Source organism: Panthera uncia, chromosome A2 (assembly GCF_023721935.1).
Source record: "Panthera uncia isolate 11264 chromosome A2, Puncia_PCG_1.0, whole genome shotgun sequence".
NCBI classification, from domain to species: domain Eukaryota; kingdom Metazoa; phylum Chordata; class Mammalia; order Carnivora; family Felidae; genus Panthera; species Panthera uncia.
This window is the reverse complement of record NC_064816.1, coordinates 49533968-49558109: the sequence shown is the minus strand read 5'-3', so window position 1 is coordinate 49558109 and position 24142 is coordinate 49533968. Positions and strand designations below refer to the sequence as shown.

General features: G+C 42.2%; 2 protein-coding genes across 5 annotated transcripts in view; one reads left to right on the top strand and one right to left on the bottom strand.

Annotated features, from left to right (window-relative positions):
* Positions 1-2989: 2989 nt before the first annotated feature.
* On the top strand, positions 2990-8169 carry FANCD2OS (FANCD2 opposite strand). Of its 3 annotated transcripts, none has more exons than XM_049640993.1 (2): positions 2990-3072; positions 7341-8169. In XM_049640993.1, exon 2 carries the CDS (start codon positions 7349-7351, stop codon positions 7883-7885), a length of 537 nt encoding a protein of 178 aa, XP_049496950.1. In that variant the 5' UTR covers positions 2990-3072; positions 7341-7348; the 3' UTR covers positions 7886-8169. The 3 variants fall into 3 exon arrangements, with proteins under 3 accessions (XP_049496950.1, XP_049496951.1, XP_049496949.1); XM_049640994.1 differs by lacking the exon at positions 2990-3072 and adding an exon at positions 3228-3310; XM_049640992.1 differs by lacking the exon at positions 2990-3072 and adding an exon at positions 3472-3560.
* A 788-nt stretch (positions 8170-8957) lies between these two features.
* The window catches only part of FANCD2 (FA complementation group D2), a 62681-nt gene continuing 47496 nt past the window's right edge, over positions 8958-24142 (bottom strand). For both annotated transcript variants that reach the window (XM_049640988.1, XM_049640989.1), the window contains 12 exons: positions 22931-23041; positions 21688-21815; positions 20479-20572; positions 19348-19470; positions 18453-18546; positions 17704-17775; positions 16951-16989; positions 15885-15959; positions 15061-15135; positions 13964-14110; positions 12341-12436; positions 8958-9367 (listed from right to left, as the gene is read on the bottom strand). In XM_049640988.1, the coding sequence (XP_049496945.1) occupies positions 9296-9367; positions 12341-12436; positions 13964-14110; positions 15061-15135; positions 15885-15959; positions 16951-16989; positions 17704-17775; positions 18453-18546; positions 19348-19470; positions 20479-20572; positions 21688-21815; positions 22931-23041 (1126 nt within the window). In that variant the 3' untranslated portion in view covers positions 8958-9295. The remainder of the gene's footprint in view (positions 9368-12340; positions 12437-13963; positions 14111-15060; positions 15136-15884; positions 15960-16950; positions 16990-17703; positions 17776-18452; positions 18547-19347; positions 19471-20478; positions 20573-21687; positions 21816-22930; positions 23042-24142) is intronic.

The window sequence follows — 24142 nt, the reverse complement described above, 5'->3', positions numbered from 1 at the left end:
CTCTCCTGCATATTCATAGAAATGATGCTAGAATAATAAATATCAACTGTAAATATCGAACCCCAGGCATCCAGAGGGCTATTGCCATTCAAGACCCTGCTTCCTAAGTGATGCTGTTGAAGTTAGTATCTTGCTCACATGTCACAAATATATCAGATAGATCTGCTTTTCCTTTTTTTTTTTTTTAATTTTTATTTTAGAGAGAGAGAGCAAGCAGGGGAGAAGGGTAGAGGGAGACAGAGAATTTCAAGCAGACTCCATGCTCAGCAAGAAGATTGACATAGGGCTCGATCCCATAATCCTGGGATCATGATCTGACCAGGAGTCAGTCACTCAACTGACTGAGCCACCCAGGTGCCTGAGATGTACTTTTCCTTCAAAGGTGGGACATCTCAGTTTCAAATCACAAATCTACCAAAGAGGAGTCACTTCACCCCTTTGAGCTTTTGTTTCTTCATGTGTAATACAGGAATAACAACACGGATGGATTAGGATTGTTGGGAGAATTCTGTGAGAAAGGATAAATAAAACACGAAGCACAGTGCTTGACTCTTCACAAAACAGACACTCATGAGTTTACATTTCCTTTTTATGTAGAAAGCAGAAAATTAAGTACACATATCTATCCAACTTTTTTTCCCCAGATTAATGGCCTTCCATGGACAAGTCAGGCTCAGCTCTTCTCTTTTTCCAGGACTTCCTATACACCTATTCTAGGGTCTCCCCTGCAATTCCAAACAACACAAGGATGTGGTGCTATGCTACAGTGAAGAATATTCCTCTGGACTTCTGCAGCTTTTTCCTGTATGCTCATCGAGCTTGCTGTCAGGCAGTCCTTCAGTATGGGTTTGCCAGAGTGGGAGTTGTTCACAGCAGAAGTTGTTACTGATGAGTGATGCAGGGCTACAGAGGCAAGCCCTTTGGGAGTGCCGCTGGTGCAACAAGTAGTGCTTCCAGGTGGCAGATTGCCTCAGCATAAGAGAACAAGGTTCCGGTCTTTAGATCTGTCATATGTTACACAGAACTCAGGGAATCTTGTCAATGACTTCATGGATAATAATCAGAGTGGAATCAAATTCTTGAAGAAATGTGTCAATTGCATTACACGTGGTCATGTGAGTCTTTTTTGCAATCATATGCACTTAGACCATCATTTGTGCAGCTATGAATATAGCATGTGCACCATGGCAATGTTGTTAGCCTCTTTGAAAGAAATGCATCCTCTTTTGGCAGAGCAAATGTGGCTATTGTCATGACAATCCGTGAAAACAGTGCACACAGAATGGTGAGCACTGGATCATACAGTGCTACAACAAAGTTGATGTTGTAGGTCATCAGTAACTTGTAACATGGGAGATTATGGTTTTCCATATATGTGTGATAGACGTGGAGCTGGAGTATCAGAGCCAGAGGTGATAGCAAACTGTACCTCTGAAAATGTATCCCTTAGAGCTGGGCAGACTGTATAGAGGGCTGTGGTACAGAATGTCTTAACAGCACGAAGCCCTCTCTAGCCAACAACTTTTAATTATATAATTTTACTTTGGGGGTTTTAATATTTAAAAAACACAACTGTGCAATAAAAACTGTTCTCTTTGCTTTTTAAATAGCAGTGTCTCTTTTTTTTTTATCAACAAGAAAATAAAAATAAACTTACTGGAAAATGATTTGCAATTCAAATCATTTCAGTCTCTTCCAAGACTAAACTCATCACTCTCTGTCCCTCTCTCCATTTTCTGACTTCCCTTCCAAACTCTCTTCTCCATTTTCCTTTCCTTCCACAGGGTGCCACACACACACACACAACACATATGACAGTTCTTGATCTCTGCCCCTTAAGACCTCTTGACCCTCAAGACCAAGACCATCTGGTCTTCCAAACCAGGATCTTAGCCTGACTCCACACCCATGCCCCCCATCTCTCCTGTTCAGCTTCACCCAAAGAGCCAGATAAAAGGTGACAGTTCTTATTTATGCTGTGCTCTATAGTTGGAAAAGTGCAAGGGCAATTTCTGGGTAAGGTAAGTGCAGGAAGGACCATTAGTTTAATTCTCACCACGAATATTTCAACACTGCCACGCACTGGGATAGCCAGGCACAGGGGATATAGGAGTTAGTTGTATAGACCTGTCTTCCCTCAGCCTTCCAGGGACATTGTTTGCAGTGACGCTTACAAAGTTGTTAAATCACTCACTGTGGTGAAACGGTTCTTCAGCTTTGTGAGAAGACGACAGCATTGCCTTTTGGGGGGTTTAATAGAAGGGAGAAAAACGATTTTGGGTCAGGAAGTCAAGGGAAGACATGTACCTTTCCTCTTGTTCGTGAGGTGAGCATTTATAAATACTGTCTCCTTGTGCTGGGACCACACCAATGCAGCAATAAAAGCTTTCAGCCGGAATACGTCTTGAGCGTGGTTTAAAGCGTGAAGACTGGGGCTCTTGGGAGACTCAGTCAGTTGAGCATCCCACTCTTGATCTGGGCTCAGGTCATGATCTCAGGGTTCCTGAGATGGAGCCCCGAGTTGGGCTCTGTCTGCGCTTACAAGCCAGAACCTGCTTGGGACACTCTCTCATTCTCTCTCTCCACCCCTCCCTTTGCCCCTTGCCCACTCGCATGCATGTGCGCGTTCTCTCTCTCTCCCTCTGCCCCATTCAAAATAAATAAACTTAAAAAAAAAAAAAAGACTAAAGACTAACTCAACACTAACTACAAGTCCCGGGACTTCTATGCAGGTTCCTGACCACACCTTTTGAAGTGGGCGTGTCGCCCTCCGTGACTATCTCAAAAGCACAAAGGTGTAGCGGTGAAGAGAGGAGGAGGGAGAATGGAGAGGACAGGATTCGAATCGAGTCCTGGACAAAGGGTTCCAAGGCGGTGGGGGTGGAGAATCTAGTGCTGACACCTCCCAAGCTGGGCGCCTGGAGCCCTCATCCCCGCGGCGGCTCGGGCTTCCCCCCCGCCCCGCCCCATCCTGGGTCACAAAGGCGGTTGCCAGGCGCCTGGTGGAGAAGAGAAGTGGCCCGGGAACAGCGGCCGCCACTCTGGAGCGTGCGGCCCCGCGGAGTTCAGCAGGTGAGCCCCCGGCCCGGATGGTGGGACCGGGCCTGGGCTCTCACCGCCACCTCCGCCTCGGCCAAAGCCGTCTGGCCCCCACCCCCGTTTAGGGACCCACAGGGGACAAGCCCCTTCTGCCTGCTGGGAAGGGGAATCTCCCCCACTCCCGGCAGCTTCAGCCTCTCCGGATCAGGATCGCAGTTCACAGTTCACGAGGATCTCAGCTGCACCTGGACGTTCACTTCCCCTTTCCCAGGTGGGGAAATCGAGGGACCTATTTCCTTGGAACGGGAAGAGCGTGTAAAGGGGAAGACTTTTGGCCAGGAGTACAAGGTGTTCCCTATCTGGGAGCTATTAAAGCAGCTTAAACAGACTTCCAAGGTTGAACCCCTACTGGAGTGGATGACGGTGACTTCAGGTGGTGGGAGTGGAGGAGTGAATCGTCTTCATTTTAACCTTGTGTGGAAGTGGTGTGATCTGGGTTCAGAAGCCCCCTCTCAACCCAGGTTGGTTCTGCCCAGCACTTAAGCCGGGCATTTGATAAAGCCTTTTACCTCCAGCCCTATCTGCTCTTAGGAGTGAAGGATTCAGGAAAAGGATCCTGGGATTAAGTAATCTTTTTTGGTCATATGCTGAGGAGTTGTTAACACCCTGCACATTCCACCTTGCCATGGTGTTGTACCAGTGCAGCCCTGATCTTCTATGTAGTGGGTGATGACATCAAGCATCAGAAGACTTTCACAGGATGTTTGTAATAGACAACTATCCCTTCAGTGTCAATTGCTCATCCTAAGGCAGTCCAGATATTTGAACACAGTACATGAAGGAATGTACAAAGACAGGAAAAACAACAGTTGAAAGAAATCAACAAACCTCCTTTATGCTAAGCACTGTCAGGGAGAGGTCTTCTGATTTGAAATGTCACCAATAACTCTTTTGCTTTTATTTTATTCTTTTCTCCAAAAAGAGGTCCTAATATATGCATGTATGTATGTATGTATTTTTATTTCTTCTCGTTAACACACAGTGTAGTCTTGGTTTCAGGAGTAGAATCTAGCGATTCATCATTTACATATAACACCCAGTGCTCATCCCAACAAGCGCCCATCACTCATTTTCCCCACCCCCAACAACCCTGTTTGTTCTCTATATTTAAGAGTCTCTTTGCCTCCCTCTGTTTTTAGCTTATTTTTCCTTCCCTTCCCTTATGATGTTCTGTTGTTTCTCAAATTCCACATGAGTGAAATCATGTGATATCTTTCTCTTCTTTTGCTTAGCATAATACCTTCCCTCCAGTTCCATCCACATTGTTACAAATGGCAAGATTTCATTCTTTTTCATTGCCAAATAGTATTCCATTGTATGTATGTGTGTGTACATATGCAAATCATACACGCACATGTATGTGTGTATATATATGCACATATATATGCATGTATCCATTCGTCAGTTGATGGACGTTTGGGCTCCTTCCATACTTTGGCTATTGTCAATAGTGCTGCTATAAACATTGGGGTGCATGTGCCCCATTTAATCAGCATTTTGGTTTCCTTTCGATAAATTCCTAGTAGTGCAATTGCTGGGTCATAGGATAATTCTATTTTTAATTAAAAAAAAATAGTGAGATACCTCCATACTGTTTTCCAGAGTGGCTGCACCAGTTTGCATCCCCACCAACAGTGCAAGAGGGTTCCCCTTTCTCCACATCCTCGCCAACACCTGTTGTTTCCTAATTTTAGCCACTCTGACCAGTGTGAGGTGATTTGTCATTGTGGTTTTGATTTGTATTTCCCTGATGATGAGTGATGTTGAGCACCTTTTCCTGTGTCTGTTGGCCATCTGGGTTTCTTCTTTGGAAATGTGTCTATTCATGTCTTGTGCCAATTTTTTCACTGGATTGTTCTTCAGGTGTTGAGTTTGGCAAGTTCTTTGTAGATTTTTGATACTAACCTTTTATGTCATTTGCAAGTTTCTTCTATTCCGTCAGTTCCCTTTTAGTTTTGTTGTTTCCTTTGCTGTGCAGCAGCTTTTTATCTTGATGAGGTCCCAATAGTTCATTTTTGCTTTTATTTCCCTTGCTTTCAGAGACCTGTCAAGTAAGAAGTTGCTGCAGCTGAGGTCAAAGAGGTTACTGCCTGTTTTCTCCTATAGAATTTTGATGGCTTCCTGTCACATTTAGGTCTTTCATCCACTTTGATTTTATTTTTGTGTATGGTATAAGAAAGTGGTCCAGGGGCGCCTGGGTGGCGCAGTCGGTTAAGCATCCGACTTCAGCCAGGTCACGATCTCGCGGTCCGTGAGTTCGAGCCCCGCGTCAGGCTCTGGGCTGATGGCTCGGAGCCTGGAGCCTGTTTCCGATTCTGTGTCTCCCTCTCTCTCTGCCCCTCCCCCGTTCATGCTCTGTCTCTCTCTGTCCCAAAAATAAATAAAAAACGTTGGAAAAAAAAAAAAAAAAAAGAAAGTGGTCCAGTTTCATTGTTCTGCATGTTGCTGTCCAGTTTTCCCAGCACCATTTGCTAGATTTTTTTCCATTGGATACTTTTTCCTGCTTTGTTGAAGATTAGTTGGCCATATATTTGTGGGTCCATTTCTGGGTTCTCTCTTCTATTCCATTGATCTATGTCTGTTTTTGTGCCAATATCATACTGTCTTGATGATTACAGCTTTGTAATGCAGGTTAAAGTCTGGGGTTGTGATGCCTCCAAGCTTTGGTTTTCTTTTTCAACATTACTTTGGCTATTTGGGATCTTTTGTGGTTCCATACAAATTTTAGGATTGTTTGTTCTAGCTCTTTGAGAATGCTGGTGCTGTTTTGATTGGGATTGCATTGAATAATATATAGATTGCTTTGGGTAGTATTCACATTTTAACATTTGTTCTTCCAATCCATTATTTCCATTTCTTTGTGTCTTCAATTTCTTTCTTAAGCCTTCTATAGTTTTCAGTGTACAAACCTTTTTACCTCATTGGTTAGGTTTATTCCTAGGTATTTTGTGGTTTTTGATGCAACCGACAACCCTTTTTTAAAATTAACTTTACTGTCTTACAAACTATGGTGGAGGAGTCAACTTTTCACATTTCTTGGGCAATTACTAGATAGGATGAAATCAGATCTGCTGCTGTTACCTTTCGTGGGAGAAGAGAGAAGGGGCAGAGAAAAATACTTGACTGGAAAGAAAAGGGAACTGCTATGCCCCTTAACACAATACATAGGTGCTCAAAAATGTTAGCTTCTTAATTCAGTAAAACCTTTTATATATTGGCAATTTTAAAGCAGAATGATGGAAAATCCATTTTCTACTTGAATAAATTTTGAGTTAGCAACATCCTCCCAGCCCTTTCTTTTTCCTTTAAGGGGGGGAAATCACGATCTTAACCACTGGGTCTCCCATAACAAACCAAAGTCAAAAATAAAACACACCTAGAAGAATCAGAAAAATGTTTAAAAATTTATTTAAAGACTGTCCTTTGGAAACCTTTTTTCCTTCTAGCCTGGTGTAATTCCTCTGAGGTGATACATAAGTACCTCAGGGCTCTGAGAGAGCTGTTCCCTTATGTTAAAAAACAGGTTTTTAGGGTCAAGAGGAGACAGTCTCCATAATGAAGAATAATGAAAACCTAAGTTCCTTAAAAGGGACAGCATCAGAAGTTCTCAAATAATAAGTGCATCCGAATACCCTGAAGGGTTTAAATGTAGATTGCAAGGCCCTACCCCCAGTTTCTAATGCTATGGGTCTAAGGTAGGGCCCAAGAATGTACATTTCTACATTCCTAGATGGTGCTGAAGCTGCTAGTGCCAGGATCATACTTTGAGAACCCCTGGTATAAATAAAGTACATGGGATTTAGAGTCATAAATATCTAGTAAGACATGGCCCTTCTGAGCTTCTGACCACAAATAATGTCTCATCATGAAGTGCCAGCATCCTCTGCCACCTCAGAGGTGTAGATTCTGTCTTTAGCAGTTATAATGGTGAACTGGGGTATTACATTTTGGACAAACCCATTTCCTCACCTGTAAAATAGGTTAAAACCTACCTTCAGAGGCCTGTGATAAGACTTAATAAAGTTTTAGTATACATAGTAGTTGCCAGATTCAATACTTGTGACCATCCACTACTGCACTTTATAGAATTACTAGTATCCTTAGCATCTATTGGAGTCTGTTAATGAGAACTACAGAATAAGTTAAAGTCAATAATGAAACAAATAAATGTGAATTTAAATGGCCATGCCCTCGCCAAAACCATGCTAGGGAAATTCCATGTTCTGATTCCTCTTCTTTAGGACTGTCAATGGCAGGATACCAGCTCTGGTCACCATGGACCCCACTGGACGAGAGCTTCCAATGGCTGCGGCACACAACACCTACATCTTCTTCAAAGCACCCTTTTAGGGCTTCCCCCTGCTTCCCACATACCCCTTCTGACCTTGAAGTGCAGCTGTGCTTTCAAGAGGTCACTCTAGTTCTAGACAGCCCATTCCTGGAGCCTGGGGTGAGTCCCAAGTTACCCTGCCACACATCAGAGCTCCAAACCATGAACAACAAGAAAGGGCTGGTCAGGAAGCCCCAGCCTGTCCGCCTCAGTGGAGTGGATTCCGTGTTTGGCAGGGTCATCACAGCTCAGCCACCAAAATGGACCGGAACCTTCAGAGTTTCAGACAAATCAGCCTTTTGCAAAATCATCAGCCGGGAGCACCAGTGGCCCACTGGACTTAAGGAACCTCAAATTCAGATGACGGTGACCATGTGCAAACAGATGCTGCGCTCTATCCTCTTACTGTATGCAACATACAAGAAGTGCACTTTTGCCTTACAACACTCCAAGTAAAGGGTTCCCATCTGATTCCTGTTCCTTATACCATGCCCTTTTACTATGTGTCTGAAGTTCACAGAAACCTGTCTGTGTAAAGGAAACTGACATCACCCCAGCAATCTTGCTTTTCTGTCACACAGTGACAATTCAGGAACCCCTTTATTTCCTTTCCCCTCCAAAGAAGGCCAGTGACCGGAGCAAGGGAGAACATTTCCACTGTAAAGCTGAACAACATTTAAAAGAGAGTCAAACTAGCGTTAACATGTACATGTGATGAACCATTAAACCATATAAACCAATGAGCCTAGTGTGAACTCACTTCAACATCTAAGACCACATCATGTTCCCCAAACATGAGTTGGGGAAACAAAGGGGTGTCAAGGAAGGAGATTATGGATTTCCATATACATGAGGATGAAGGGATCAAAAATTTATAGATGGTTCAAGGATTAAAAAAAATAATAAAAAATAATCCCCCCCCCAAAATCAACAACAAAAAACCCTAACCAACCACATCCTAATGCCACTGGAGAGTACTAAAGTGGGTAGAAATATTAACAAATATTAAATAAATATTTATAGCCTGGCAAGAAAGAACTTGGAGGCAGCAATGAAACTGGGCTTTCTGGTGGAACACAAGAGAGCTCCCCATTTTAGCTGGTGTACTACTATTTTACTTCTAATAAACAACAAGTAATTTCGTAGCATTCTTGTAACTAGATTACAGGTATAACTCAGAATAATGTGGAAATAAAATAAACATATATACAAAGTCAACATGAGTTTGATGGTGCCTTTTCCCTCTTTGTCTTATATCTATAGGATGACCAGAAAATTTTTAAAAAGCAGCCAGAATTTTCCTTTTGACTTTCTTTGGGAATTGTCCAGGAATTTGTCACTCCTCCAAAAATATCACAAAGATTTTCTCATCTCAAGTAAAGATGGTCCTTAGAATAGGAAATATGTGATTTTAATTGGTAGAAGTGATGTGTTCACACCAATTTCCATTATTTCTCTGTATAAACCCCAACTGAATTCCATGTAATCCTTGACTTATGAAGGAAATTCAGAAAGAGGAATGAGGTAGTTCAGGCAGAACTTAAAACAATTTATTTGTAAAACTGGTACAATCCTAAATTCTAAAAGTTCCAAAACTAGCTCCCAAAGCCCAGTATCCATTCCACAGCATAGCACTGCCACGTTTGCCCAAGACCGATAAGTAATGCTACAGTGGAATCATGAGCCAAGGTCTTTGATGATGACAGACAACCTATGAAATTCAAATTTGGCGGATTCAGCAAAGCCCACCACCCCAGTGACAAAACAGGATGCTTCCAGTAAGGAAGGCAGACAGATTTCAAACCCTAAACACAAAACAGGAAGAGGCTAGCAGACATGGGGATGGGGCAGCAGTCTCTCTGTGGTCTAATCAGAGTCATCATCACTCTCATCACTATCTTGCTCCTTTTCTCCATCACTTACTTCATCTTCACCATCCTAAGGGGTAAAGGATAGTTAGATATTTTAGGTCATCTGAAAAACCCCATTAATTAAAAGACTGCTCCCATAGGATTTACTGTACTGTATCATCATTAAAACCAATGACGGGTGTTAAAACATTCATCTGAAAAAGGAATTAAGGCTCCCCTGTTATTTTTCTATTGTGACCTCTTAAGCCAAGACTATGGAGGAAGGCCACTGGGATAGCAACCTATGACATTTTGCAACTGAACCAAATTCACAGGATTTTTACATAAGCCATGGTCCTCCACCTCTACTGCATGTGTGTGATATAGAACAAAGTAGGTACTCAATATAGAATGAAATGTTTGCTAACTTAAAAATTCTGGTGTAGGGGCTCTTGGATGGCTCAGTCGGTTGAGCGTCCGACTTTGGCTCAGGTCATCATCTCACTGTTCATGAATTCGGGCCCCACATCGGGCTCTGTGCTGACAGCTCAGAGCCTGGAGCCTGCTTCAGTTTCTGTGTCTCCCTCTCTGTCTCTGCCCTTCCCCTGCTCGCACTGTCTCTGTATTTCCAAAAAAAATGAATAAACATAAAAAAATAAAACAAAATAAAATAAAAATTCTGGTGTATCTTGGGCACCTGGGTGGCTCAGTCGGTTAAGCGTCCAACTTCAGCTCAAGTCATGATCCCGTGGTCTGCGAGTTCGAGCCCTGCATCGGGCTCTGTGCTGACAACTCAGAGCCTGAAGCCTGCTTTGGATTCTGTGTCTCCCTCTCTTTGCCCCTCCCTCCCTCACGCTCTGTCTCTGTCTGTCTCAAAAATAAACAAACATTAAAGAAAAATTGGGGGTGGGGAGGACCTGGTTGGCTTAGTCGGTTAAGCCCCCGACTTCAACTCAGGTCATGATCTCATAGTTTGTGAGTTTGAGCCCTACATCCAGCTCTCTGCTCTCAACACAGAGCCTGCTTCAAATCTTGTCTTCCTCTCTCTCTCTCAAAAACAAAGATTAAGAAAAAAAAATTTTTTTTTAATTAAAATAATTCTGGTGTATCTCACCAGAGGAATTCAGCATAAAATTCTTTGGTCAGTAGGGGCACCTGAATGGCTCAATCAGTTAAGCATCCGACTACTGCTCAGGTCATGATCTCACGGTTAGTGAGTTCAAGCCCCCAAGTTAGGCTCTGTGCTGACAGCTCAGAGCCTGAAGCCTGCTTTGGATTCTGTGTCTCCCTCTTTCTTTGCTCGTCCCCTGCTCTCTCTCTCTCTCTCAAAAATAAATAAACTTTAAAAAAATTAAAATCTTTAGTTTCCAGTTCTAATCTGGGAGGCTTGCTTAGGAGAAAGTACCAAACTAATAAGATACTGTTTCCAAAAATTTTTTATGAGAACAAGGTAGAGGTATACTATACAAATACAACAGAGGACCATGTAATAAGAGTATTTTTCATATTAAATGATCTTTCTGCATCAGCCTCAAATTGCATTATAGAGAGGCTTTACAGGAGGGGTTCTTAAATTTGAGCTTCTTGGTGTCTATAACCCACCTGAATTGTAACAAAATTTAATAAAAATATCCATTTTTCTTCAGCTTTCTGTAAAGTCCTGAAAATATCTGTAATAGCCCAGAAAAGAATAAGGACCCCTTCTCTTACTGTAGTCCTTAGTGATTGCAGCTTTTGATTCTGTGCTTTAGTTTCCACCAAATGCGTTCATGTTTCTATCTTATATATTCACAAAACATATTTAAATGGTTTAACTCATTCTTCTCAACACTCAGAGAACACCTGACTGCTTCTTTTTTCCTCTCTAAAATGGTTTTTTCAACTCGACAACATATGCCACAACTTGAGAGAGTCTTTTGGCCCCCACAGAATTTCATATAAAAACAGAAGCTTTTCTGGAGGCAATGGTGAAGAGCATAGAAGTCTTTGATTACAAATGTAAGCAGGGTGGGGTACCCGGCTGGCTTAGTCAGTGAGTTGCAACTCTTGATCTTGGGGTCATGAGTTCGAGCCCCATGTTGGGTGTAGAGATTACTAAAATAAATAAACTTAAAAAAAACACAAAACATAAGGGCGCTTGGGTGGCTCAGTCAGTTAAGCATCTGACTCTTGATTTCAGCTCAGGTCATTCTCACAATTGTGACATCAAGCCCCACACTGAGCTCTACACTAAGTGTGGAGCCTGCTTGCACTCTTTCTCTCTCTCTCTCTCTTTTTCAAAAATGTATAAACATTGGGGTGACTGGGTGGTTCAGTCAGTTAAGCATCTGACTTTGGCTAATGTCATGATCTTGCAGTTCCTGAGTTCAAGTCCCGCATTGGGCTCTACGCTGCTTCAGATCCTCTGTCTCCCCCTCTCTCTGCCCCTCCCCTGCTCCCACATGCACATTTGCTTTGAAAAATAAACATTAAAAAATATATAGGGGCACCTGGGTGGCTCACTCAGTTAACCATCCAACTCTTCTTTGGCTCAGGTCATGACTGCAGGTTCGTGAGTTTGAGACTCACACCGGGCTCTGCGCTGACAGCAGAGAGTCTGCTTGGGATTCTCTCTCTTTCCCTCTCTCTCTCCCTTGCTCATGTTCTCTCTCAAAATAAATAAATAAACTTAAAAAAAATAAAATGACAGGGGCGCCTGGGTGGCTCAGTCGGTTGAGTGGCCGACTTCGGCTCAGGTCACAATCTCACACTCCGTGAGTTCGAGCCCCGCGTCGGGCTCTGAGCTGACAGCTCAGAGCCTGAAGCCCATTTCAGATTCTGTGTCTCCCTCTCTCTGTGACCCTCCCCCGTTCATGCTCTGTCTCTCTCTGTCTCAAAAATAAATAAACATTAAAAAAATATATATATATAAAAAAATAAATAAAATGACAGACAAAAATAAAAGTAGTGCCGACTCACAAGGATTTAAGATAAAAAAAAAAAAAGCCAAGTTCTATACTTTCTACTGACTTAACAAAATGCAACTGTCAACTGCACAGTCTGGGGCCTTACGCAGAGATACCTCTGTTGCTTTGCTCTTGGAGACCTGGGATGTTGTATTATCCTCACTCTCCTCGGCTGTGCTCTCCTGGGAATTCTGGGATAGTATCTCTTCACCCTAAATGCAGATGGGCCAAGAAAAATGGTGGGTTACAATAAACATATTTGGGGGCTCAAGGTGAGAAAGGCTTGGTTTGTAGATAACACAAGATATTCTAGCCATTCAAACATGGTCAAACACGGACACCAAACTGTGATCTAGTACCTAGAGAAGTGATAATCACACTTTCTGAGGTAAGTGTGGCTCCCATATAATATGTAGTTTTATAAGAAGTCTATTGTTGCATTCTAGTATCACACTAGATTTTACAAGGCCAGGACGTACTGGTGACTCATTTAATGTTGATATCATTCTAAAATTTCCCAAATACCTTAAGGTATATGACCACCAACACACCAACTACAAATGGCCATGTAGAAGCTGAACACCGCATACAAAGTGGTTTAAAGACATCAGCTTTTCATCATTTCTGTTTGGACTCAAATCCTGGCACCTCTCACTTACTGCTACATGACTTTAGGTAAGTTACTTAACCTCTCTGAGCTTTACTCTTCTCAGGGAAACTACAGTATTGTTTTATTATAGTATTTTGTTTAATAGTATTGTGCAAGAGGCACCTGGGTGGCTCAGTTGGTTAAGTATCTGACTCTTGGTTATGGCTCCAGTCATGACCTCACGGTTTCTGAGTTTGAGCCCCATACTGGGCTCTGCACTACCAGGGCGGAGCTTGTTAGGGGTTCTGTTTCCCTCTCGCTCTGCCCCTCCCCTGCTTGTTCTTTATCTCTCTCTCAAAATAAATAAACTTAAAAAAAAAACAACAGTACAGCGGAAATAACAGTACCTCATAAAGCACATGTGAAAAAAGGAAACTAATTCTCTGGGGTGCTATTCTTTTCATATATGAGATTATAAAACCCTGAACTATTGTATATGTGAATGAGAAGGACTTGTACCCTATATGACAATTTCTGGGGCGCTGGGGTGGCTCAGTCCGTTAAGTGTCCAACTTTGGCTCAGGTCATGATCTTGCCATTCATGAGTTTGAGACCTGAGCTGTCAGCACAGAGCCTGGAGCCTGCTTCAGATTCTGTATCTCCCTCTGTCTCTGCCTCTTCCCCACTCACACACTCTGTCAGACAGGTGAAAGACCTTAGAAATATTTACTTGTTAAAAATAGGCAGAGAATAATTTCAGAAATAAGACAGACTGGTTAGGGAAAAAAAAAACCAAAATAACTTTTTAAAAAGTCTGTCCATATAAAAAAATGTTGTGAATCTACCCTCAGTAGATTCTCAACAGGAGCCCACTCTGGTTGAGGAGAGAGGTTTTACTGATCTGGCTCTTCTATCTGTGAGCCCTTGTTATTATCAGTGGCATGTTTTGGTGCCTTTGCTGGCTATGATGAGGGGTGGAGCCCATGACTAAGACTATAAGCAATCTGCCCTAACTTTAAGAGCAAAATGGCCATAGCCTTAAGAGAAAACAGTCTTGAGAGAACAGGGCTCAGTTGACCTCCTTGACATACCTTCTGATGCTCTCACAAAGAACAGGAGTAGATTATCACTGGCATGCCCCTAGGCTTACCTGCAAGTCCCGGTTTTTGAGGTTGCCCAGCCAGAAAGCCTCCCTGCAATTGTTGAAGATGAGCATGGCTTTCACTCTGCAAACTAACAGCTCCAGCGTCTTTTTGAGCAAAGGCACGTGTTTGGTGAGTTTCATGTCCTGGTGAATCTGAACAGAAACCAATGCACCCAACTCACTTGGACCATCATTCTTTCACATTCCTACACAGAAACTTGTGAATTCCTGATATTGTGAACACTAAAATATAGCACAGGTCCTCCCAGTACAGGCCAGAGACACATTTCTGTTAAACAGCCATCTCTAAAGAGAATGGCAGCTCTCCTTCAAGCTAAAAGAGCCTAGAAGACCTAACACCGACACCTTAGGTTCTTCTTCATAACCTCTTATTGACTAATTATCAAGGAATTCACCTAAAATATTCTTGAATGTGTATTATACTGATAGTAAACAACAGAGTATCCCTTATAACTCCACTGTTCAGCACCTTCTAAAGTTAGAACGAAGTGAAGAAGTGAGCCACAGGAACTGGATTGAAGAATTATTTGGTTTGCCTGTGACTACAGAGCTCTGTGGTTCTGTATTCCTTCAGACAAAAAGTGACAATGGTTCAACTGTAGGCTTCAAGTGGAAAAATCCTCTAATGGTAAAATGTTCTCACAAGAGACAGATGTGTTCTTTGACAAGTTAGTAGAGCCTGAAAAGCTCTACAGATGGTTGCTTTTAGAACCACCTCTTGTCTCTAGCAGAAAATCATCACTTATATAACATTCCTCCCACCCAGAGTACTTTATAGCAGCAACACATCCACCAACATTCTCTATCTCTCACCAAAGAGAAGCTTCTACAGGAAATAGTGCTATGGAGTTTGAGTCAAACTTCAGAGCCAGAAACTCCTCTCTATGTGATTGCCCAATTTCAACTAGCAACTAAGGATCTGACCACTCTGAATTAAACTGTCTCTGGACACACACAGTCTCAAAAATAAAGACTCAGGAAGGGTAAAAAAGGATGAAGGAAGTGGAGCCCATGAATCTCTTGATCACACGGAGATTAAGCCAACAGGCAGGATGATGCAATGACTTGCTCTCCCCTCTTACCTTGGAATGCCCACACAGATGATGAAGCAGCCTCGTATCCAATTGGAAGGTTTCCAGTAAGCTCAGAACATCTTCCTACAACCAACAAAATTCATAAATACCATATTAAATGCTCTCATTTCATTCTAGATGCAACCAAGGGCTCCAAAGAGGATAAACCTTGCAGGTCCCAGCCTTGTATTGGTAATGATCTCAATTTGGCCCTCAAAGTGAGGACTAACTAGCTATCCTTCCCTTTCTCTTTCTAGGTTATAAGGAGGAACCAACCAAATACTGTGAGAGTGTCTTGCAAACTTGCTAAATATGTGTAAGGAATCATCCTTTGTTTTTATCCTTATTTCACTACTCTAACCCTGAATCTCACTTGGCCAAAAAAACTCTCCAGACTATCCATTACAATAGCAAAAAGTTTATGACACAATGAGCTGTTTACTACTATTACTATTATTATTATTGTTATTTCTGAGGGTAGCCCTAGAGAAATGCAAAGGAATAAGCAAATGACACACTGATCCATGAGGTGCTGGGAATGCAGCAACACAATAAAATCAAGCTAAAAGGAACAACTACCCCCAGATCTGGAGTAAAAGTAGAAAGGTGGGTTTAAATCAGAGTGGGTCTGAGGAGTTTAGCCTACTTTGAAATATTTGGTCCAATATGGGCATCTTTGGTGACAGCTGAAGTGGACCAAAGGAGCCCCAGTAGAATGGTGGCCCAGATCCTAGGAATGGGACCACCCCCATTCCGGGCTCAGGAGTCACCATGGATGTATCTTCTGAGTAACTGTACAGAGCACACCTTTCTTCTGTGTTCTCAGTTCTTACCCGGTGTTTTCTGAAACTGAAGTCTAGGAGTGGCATACACTGCTTCAGAAATGCTTCCACAAAGAGACGTCCATACTGAAGAAGAGAAGAGACACACTGGTGATGACCTCTGTTGAGGTCTTTCACCAGAACGGCCCCTGCCTGAGGTAGCATAGCATCACCCAGCCCAGGGGCTTTATCTTATTTTTGTATATAAAAAATAAGCAGGGAGGAATCCAAAAGGTTAATTTGGAGAATGTAAGTTTAATTCAAAAACTAAATGGGCCTGCTAACTAAGCCTCAGAGTTAGGCAAACTTACCTACCCTAGACACAGACAATGAACAGAAGCCTTGGTCCATGTAAGAATGAGAGCACAGAAAACAGAGGAGGACCGCATCTCCCTAAGGACCACTTACACCCAAAAGGAAAAAGGTATAGAGATGAGGAAGCACATAATCAACTGCCAAATTTAATAATCAGATAAACCACTCTCCCTACTCACCCATCTCCCACACTGGGCCAGGGCAGAGAGAGTAAAGAGGAAGAGAGGGACTAGAAGATAACAAGAATAAGGTGCTATTCACTTGGAAGGAACCATCAGGAGTCGGAAAGACACATTCTCCCAATAACATTCCCTAGCTCCTGACCCGTCATCAAATCTAAGGCTAATATGGGCTCTCCCCTTGGGAGAGGAGTTCAGTGGTTATCAGGATACCAGCTTCCACATTCATGAGGCCAGCGATGGGCTTTAAAAAGAGCAATCACCCACCCCTCCTTCCTCCCTGTTGCCTGGGAAGGAATGGCAGGAGTGACTTTTGTTCTTAAAGTCAGCCGCCCTGAATCTACTCCTGCTAGTTCTAAGACTCAAACCAAAAATTTTCAAACTCATAGCAAAATTAGCTTCTCTAGTCATCCAGCTAGTATGGGAAAACATATCCATTGTCTTTTCTAAACTACCACCTGTTAGCACAGATTCTGAAAATTCTGGCTTGTGGACAAAGTATTAAGCAACTCCTTTCTGCTAAGGCCATCTCTAGAGATCCACAGGAACAATAAATACTAACGAAGGCCAGGTCATTTTCTCACCTTCAAACATACATGCAGAACAGGACGACTATCAAACACCTGGAGACACAAAAGACAAGAAACCAAAGCTGAGGTCTGCTCCTTTGAGCACCCCCAGCCTCTTCCCCATTGTGCAAATCACAGCTCTGGGCGGTGTAGAGAATTCTAAAATGAAAAAGGCATGTCAATGGTTAATTACAAAACAGAAATTAAAGTAATCACCATCACTGAAATTCAAAAAAAAGGAAGAGGGAAGCAAAGAAGAGTAAGAAATTTACTCTAACTCAGGGATATTAACTCAGGGATATTAAGATGGCATTGTAGAGGTCCAAACCTTGAAGTGAAGCCTTAAGACAGATGGACTGAGAGGCAGAAAGGCGAGAGAATGACATTCTGAGCTGGGAGAATACCCTAGCAAAATCATGGAGTTGGTGAGAGTACACATTGTGTTTGAGGGATAAAGAAGGCATTCAGGATTGGAAAAGGGAGCTAGTGGGAATGTACTCAGATCACAGAGGACCCAAGACAAGGTGAGATCTGTTTAATAGTACTGTGGCACAGACAGAGAAAGAGGAAGGAAGAGAAGGAAAAAGACATTGCCTTTTCAGAGAAGAAGGGGTTATCCAGGATGGGTAGAGGGATAAGGGAAGACAGGGAAGAACAAACCCCAAGGAAGGGTGGGGAAAGGAGCAGAAAGGTCCATTTTGGAAGCCAGGACCCTTGTTGGTTTCTATAGTTAGCTGGTGAGGTGGGTCAAGGAGCCTCCACATTCACCTTTATTAGGTTGATGAGGATACTGAAGTCTCGAACAGCCATGTTCCAGTAGAGGAGCTTCTCTTCATGAATCTGGGGGTAATCAAATATACAGGCACTTCTGAATCAGCCAAGTACTTCTACTATTGTATTCCCAATAATATATGGGTCTTGGATTACAAAGCTATTCAGAGATTAACTTAAGCCAATTATTCTTTCAGAGATCTTACCAGTGCACCCACAAGATGGCTCTGAGGCCCGCATACATATAACACTAAGGTACCTCAGAGAGTTTCTAAAAAGAAAACTCCTCTTCAGTATCGTCTAAATAGGAAAAAGCCTCTGTAACACACCTGCTGGTGTTCAGATCCCTGTGGCTTCTCTGATACCTATGCTGTCAGCAGTCTAGCTCAGCTCTGGTTAGCGGACTGCCAAGGCCCAGCGTGACAGCATCTTAAACAGGCCTGCTCACCTCATACCAGCTCACAAGCAGCAAGCTGCCAGGCATGGGACCAAAGACATTTTTTCCAGGGCTATGGCTTATGGAGAAGCCTGAGCATTCCCTTGGGAAGTAGCCAGGGAATACAGAACCCAATCCTCTCTCAAACTGACAGGAAAGAAATTAAGCCAAGAGTTCTTTGAAAAAGAATCCTGGATCTCTGTAACTCAAAGGAAGTAGCTCAGAAGAAAACCTGGACCCAAGAAATAGAAGACACAGAAGCTTCCTAGTTAGTCAGGTCTACCTCTTGTGCTGGGAGTATCTGACCCACCTGTTGCGAGTCTGCTGCTGTACCAGCCTGAAGACCTTTCACTGTCTTCTCTAGTTCAGCCATCATCACTCGGAAGAAAATGACAAAGGTGTGCCTAAAAGGGGAAAATATGCACACCCACACAAGGATGACTAGTTAGATAGAACTTCCTAGGAAGAAGCCAAGGAACCAAAAATCATTTCCTTCTCCACCTCTCTGAATTTCCTTTCACTAGGGTCCACTGTAAAAGAATGGGGGTGGGGGTTGAAAGGATTAAAAAAGGAGTCCAAGAAGATGGCCTGTGAAACAATGGAATTAACTTTATGAAGGGAAACGGTGTAGTGGCATGGAAAGAGCCATGAAGTGGTGGTAAAAAGATCTGAATTCAAGTTCCTAGTTCCATAATTACTGCATGTGTAAGTCTGAGTAAGTTCCCTCTCTAACGCTCATTTTCCTCATCAGTACAACAGGAATAATGATACCTACTCACAGAATCGATGAAAGGATTAAATGACATAAAGAATGTGAAAGTAATTTATAAACTTTGTATGAGACAAAAAACCCACTGAGATGTACACATGATTGGATACTATAATCATTTTATCCTAAAGGTGGTTAAAATATTAGTCTCACTTTTAAAGGATGAAAGTACTAACAAGACACATTTGGTGACTAAATATTTACTGTCTTTGAAGACTCTACTGAAAATTCATTCGTCACTAAGGTCCTTTCACATGGGTTGATTGAGAACCCCTTGGAAAGAATGCACAGTATACGTTCTATGTGTTGAATGAATTACTGTACCTACCATCTGTAATAGAATTAGATGAAGGGTAAGGTAGTTATTTGGAAACCACATACATTGGACAATGTGATTCTAACTTAGGGAAAGAACTGGAAGAGAGAACTCCTTTACCTGGTTAGGGTGGGGAATGTGGAGGAAGATCCATCTTTAGGAGAACTGATCAGTTCTGGGACACCAACCCCAGCAATCTCCTCTATGGCCTTCAGAACACTGTCTGTATGCTCCAGGTAGATGCTGCATTGAGAGCAATAGGAGTATGAATACATGTTACAGAATTCCTAAATCAAGATTTCCTTCTTGAGATATCACCAGCTATTGAGCTTTACAATAACTACTAGCATTTATTCTTTAAATAAAAATTTTTTTAATATTTATTTTTGAGAGAGACAGAATATGATTGGGGGAGGGGAAGAGAGAAAGACAGAGAATCTGAAGCAGGCTCCAGGCTCAGAGTTCTCAGCAGTGCCTGACATGAGGCTTGAACCCACAAACTGTTGAGATCATGACCTAAGCCAAAGTGGGACACTTAACCGAGCCACCCAGGCACCCCTAGCATTTATTCTTAATAAGATGAAAATTCCAGACAATTGTCAGGAGGTAAAGGAAATGATGTTTTAATTGGAAATACAGTTAGACACTTTGGAAGTGATGGGTGAGTCTTGGATATGGTAGGCAATACATAACGACATAACTGGGGACGCCTGGGTGGCTCGATCGGTTAAGTGTCCAACTCTTGACTGTGTCTCAGGTCATGATTTCACAGTTTGTGAGATTGAGCTCCGCATCCAGCTCCCTGTTGACAGTGTAGAGTCTGCTTGGGATTCTCTCTGCCTCTCCCCTACTCATGCACTCTTTCTCTCTCTCAAAATAAATAAATAAACTTAAAAAAAAATTACAAAACTCTGGTTAACAAGGCACAATACAACTACAGACTCCTCCCTTTTCTCCTCTATAATTTAATAATAAGGAACTAGCTGACAATATAAAACAGAACTAGAGGATCTTACAATCTACATATTCCAAATTGTTAATTATTTTATTTTTCAAGTATAATCAACATATCATGTCACATTAGTTTCAGCTGTATGATACAATTATCCAACTTTTTGTTAATTTCAAACCTACTTCATGGTTTCCAAGTTCCCCCTAACCACAGTAATTCCTCAGTCTTTGACCAGGCAAGAGATCCCAACAGTGACAAAATGGACTATTTGGCTCATGTAAAGAAACCGAGGCTCTCACCTGAGCAAAGTATGGAGCTGCTCAGTAGAGATGCTGCTCTTCTCTTTCTCCCCACTTGGCCATACCCGACAGAGGAACTGTTTGGCTAATGAAGCTGTTGGAGAAACAAGACAAACGCATTTCACGCATGGAAAATTGACCAAACTCTTGTTTTCCAGTCTTTTGGGGGGTGATTAATGATCAAAAGGATTATTATTATTTACTTTACTTTTGAGAGAGAGAGAGAGAGAGAGAGAAAGAGAGAGAGAGAAAGAGAGAGAGAGAAAGAGAGAGAGAGAAAGATTGTGAGCAGGGGGAGCAGCAGAGAGGGAGGGAGATAGAGGATCAGAACGGGACTCTATGCTGACAGCAGAGAGACCCATGTGGGGCTCGAATTCATGAACTGTGAGATCATGACCTGAGCCAAAGTCATACACTTAACCAACTGAGACACACAGGCACCCCAAAAGGATTATTATTATTTTTTTTTATATTTACTATGAAGTTCCTAGTCTAACAGACAATTTGAAAAAAGCTGCCATGGGTTCCTGCTCCAGTGGTCCTTCTACCAGAAATAAACCTAAGACTCAACACATTCCGCCCTCTTACCCTGTCCTGACACACACAAACATAAACTGAATAGACACACACTGCTGAGCAGTAGGAAAACCAATCTTATTCCTCCTGGGCAGACCAATAAGCCATGGCAACCTCAGATTCACACCAAACGCTCCCCTTGAAATTAACAGGAAGTAATAAAAGGTTTGTTTTGCATTTTCTTCTGGTGTTCTGTCTGTACTGCCAATTAGGATGTATAAATCAATGAGCTGCATTCTAAGAGCTATGACCAAAGATAAAGATTAGGAATGGGGCTCAGCTTTTCTTTAAACTTAATCTTGATTTGTTCTCCTTCTCCCACCCATTTTATTTACCTTGTAGTTTGTATCTCTTTTTGTCAAATATCTCAGATGATTTACCAAAAAAAAAAAGACATGAATAAACAGAAGGCAAACAGAAAATTACCTAGCCAACTGAACTAACCCAATCAGACTAAGCAATGTCAGCAGAGATCAATCATAGTTCCTTGATATAGCAAGAGGGCACACCCACAGTTATGGGGGGGATTTACATGTAAAACGTACAAGTTCCTAAGAAGCACTAAGTTTACAAACTTTAATTATTAATCCTATTTGTGGAAAAAAAAAAAAAAAGATGAGCTGAGTCCATCACCAATTTTTTCTTTGTTCTTAGTAGCTGTAGATTTCTCCAAAATGACCATCAAAAGTCTGATGAGATAAAGAGCACACTGGAAACTGGGAATGCTGTGAGAGAAATTCTGCAAGTAATTGAAGCTCTGGCTGTAAAGGAGACAACAAAACAAAAAAGATACCACAAATATTACAGATATGTCTAAATTCATGAGTTGTTCAAGTCCACTTATGTATTTAATGGTCTAATCATTTTCAGGTGCTTTTGTGGCCATCACCTTTCAGGACCCTGATAGGGAACTGTAACCTTGTATGAAGAAAGCCAGGGCAGAACAGAGCCCAGTGGATGGAATGCTGGCCTTGAAGAGTCACATACACCAGAGACCCAAATAGGAGTCTATGCCATGCTTGTATGAGCAACCCCGGACAAATTATTTGCTCTTTAAGGCCTAGGGCAACACAATGAGAATAAGGCTTAAATTCTACATTTATAGGGACAAGAGAAAGGAAATTATAAGGCAGAGAAAGCAGAGCTTTTAAATAAGCGTGCCATATATGGTCAGTTTTCATTGTACTGAAATAATGGGAGATAGGGAGTCACAATTAATTCAAATTAATTCAAAACTGTAGTTGAAATAAAACTACAGTCAACTCTCTGATTGACTATGGAAAGGAAGTCAAACAAATTTAAAAGCACTATATTTAAAACAAAGTAAGGTCTTGCCTGATAGGGATGATAAATAATGACTGCAGACCCAAAGACAGCATAGAGTAGGTTAGAGAAACACCAAATTACTCGGGGAGAAGCTGGGATAGGATGCTGGGAGCCATGCTTCTTAGATCTCCTCACCTCCTTCCTCCACTGCCTGCCCTCCGCCTAGGCTTCTCTTCTTCCAAGATGGAGAGAAGATCAGTGGTAACTACTGCTACCTAACTACCCTACCGTACTAAAAGACAGAGTAGGTTCCTGGATAATCAAGAGTTCACTACAGATTACTAGTGTTTTCAAGATCATTACCTGAAAAGGCAAACTTTGGGGATGAAGGATGCACAAAGATTTAGTAGGACTGTTCAACAGTTTCTAATGTTTCAGGGTTTATCTGAATACGTACGTGACGAAGTTCATATAACTGAGGAAAAGCAGCTGAAAACACCGATTTCTCTCACGACTACTGGGAGACACCCAAGTGGTTTCCAAAAAATATTGCTAACCTTGTTCTAGGAGTTTCTTGGGACAACACTCCGTAATATGTAGTCTGACCCACCTGAGCAATTCCTCCAAGGCCTGGTCAGGTTCTCCTTGCTTCAGTCGGTTAGTAAGGACCTCAAGGGCTGAGTACAGTAAATGAACACAATGAGGCTGAAAAAATCCATTCCTAAGGGAAAGTCAAGGTAAGACGGTTGAGCTTAGTTTTAGGAAGATTGCTTGGACAGCATTTGAGAATCCTGGCTTCCAGGCTATACCATCAACAAGTTAATGGAGAAAATGGAGAACTAGAGCACTGAAAGTACCCAGGTGACCAATTCAGTCACAGCTCTGAACCTCATATTACAAATTAAAGTGCACCTAGAACAGTCTTGCCTTAAGGACCCAACAGTCCTCCTAGGTTTTTTTCTTTTTAAAAACTTTTTTTAGTAATTATTTTTGAAAGAGAGACACAGCATGAGCAGGGGAGGGGAAGAGAGAAAGGGAGACACAGAATGTGAAGTAGGCTCCCGGCTCTCACCTGTCAGCACAGAGCTCGACGCTGGGCTCAAACCCACAAAATGCAACATCATGACCTGAACAGAAGTTGGAGACTGAGCCACCCAGGTGCCCCCTTCATTTTCAAGAAAAAAAAAAAAAAAAAAAAAAAGCTCTCCTTCATACCTTACACTTTAGAGAAAGTCTCACCCTTCCTCCCCAGAAAAACCAGGAATAACTTGGTCAACTGTTAAATCAGTATCAAATCCACAGAAGTGCTCAATAAAAAACTTACTCCTTGGGGCGCCTGGATGGCTCAGTCATTAAGTATCTGACTTTGGCTCAGGTCATAATATCACGGTTTGAGTGAGCTCAAGCCCTGCTTTGGGTGAACATGAGCCACACACTTCAGGTAAAATCACGAATGCCACTTTGGATGAGCCCTGCTTTTCTTTCTTTCTTTTCTTTCTTTCTTCCTTCCTTCCTTCCTTCCTTCCTTCCTTCCTTCCTCTCTCTCTCTCTCTTTCTCTCCCACTTTTCTTTCTTTCTTTTCTTTTCTTTTCTTTCTCTCCCTCCCTCCCTCCCTCCCTCCCTCCCCCGCCTCTCCTGGGATTCTCTCTCTCTGCCCCTCACTCACCTGTGCCCTCTTTATCAAAAAACAAAAACAAAAACAATTACTCCTTCTTCTAGAAGTCTTGACAATTCTATCTTCAGATTATCTCCTACTGTCCCTTCCTTCCCAAGCCTAGGCCACCCTCTAAAGCAGGCCCTTATCATCACATATGTAGATCAG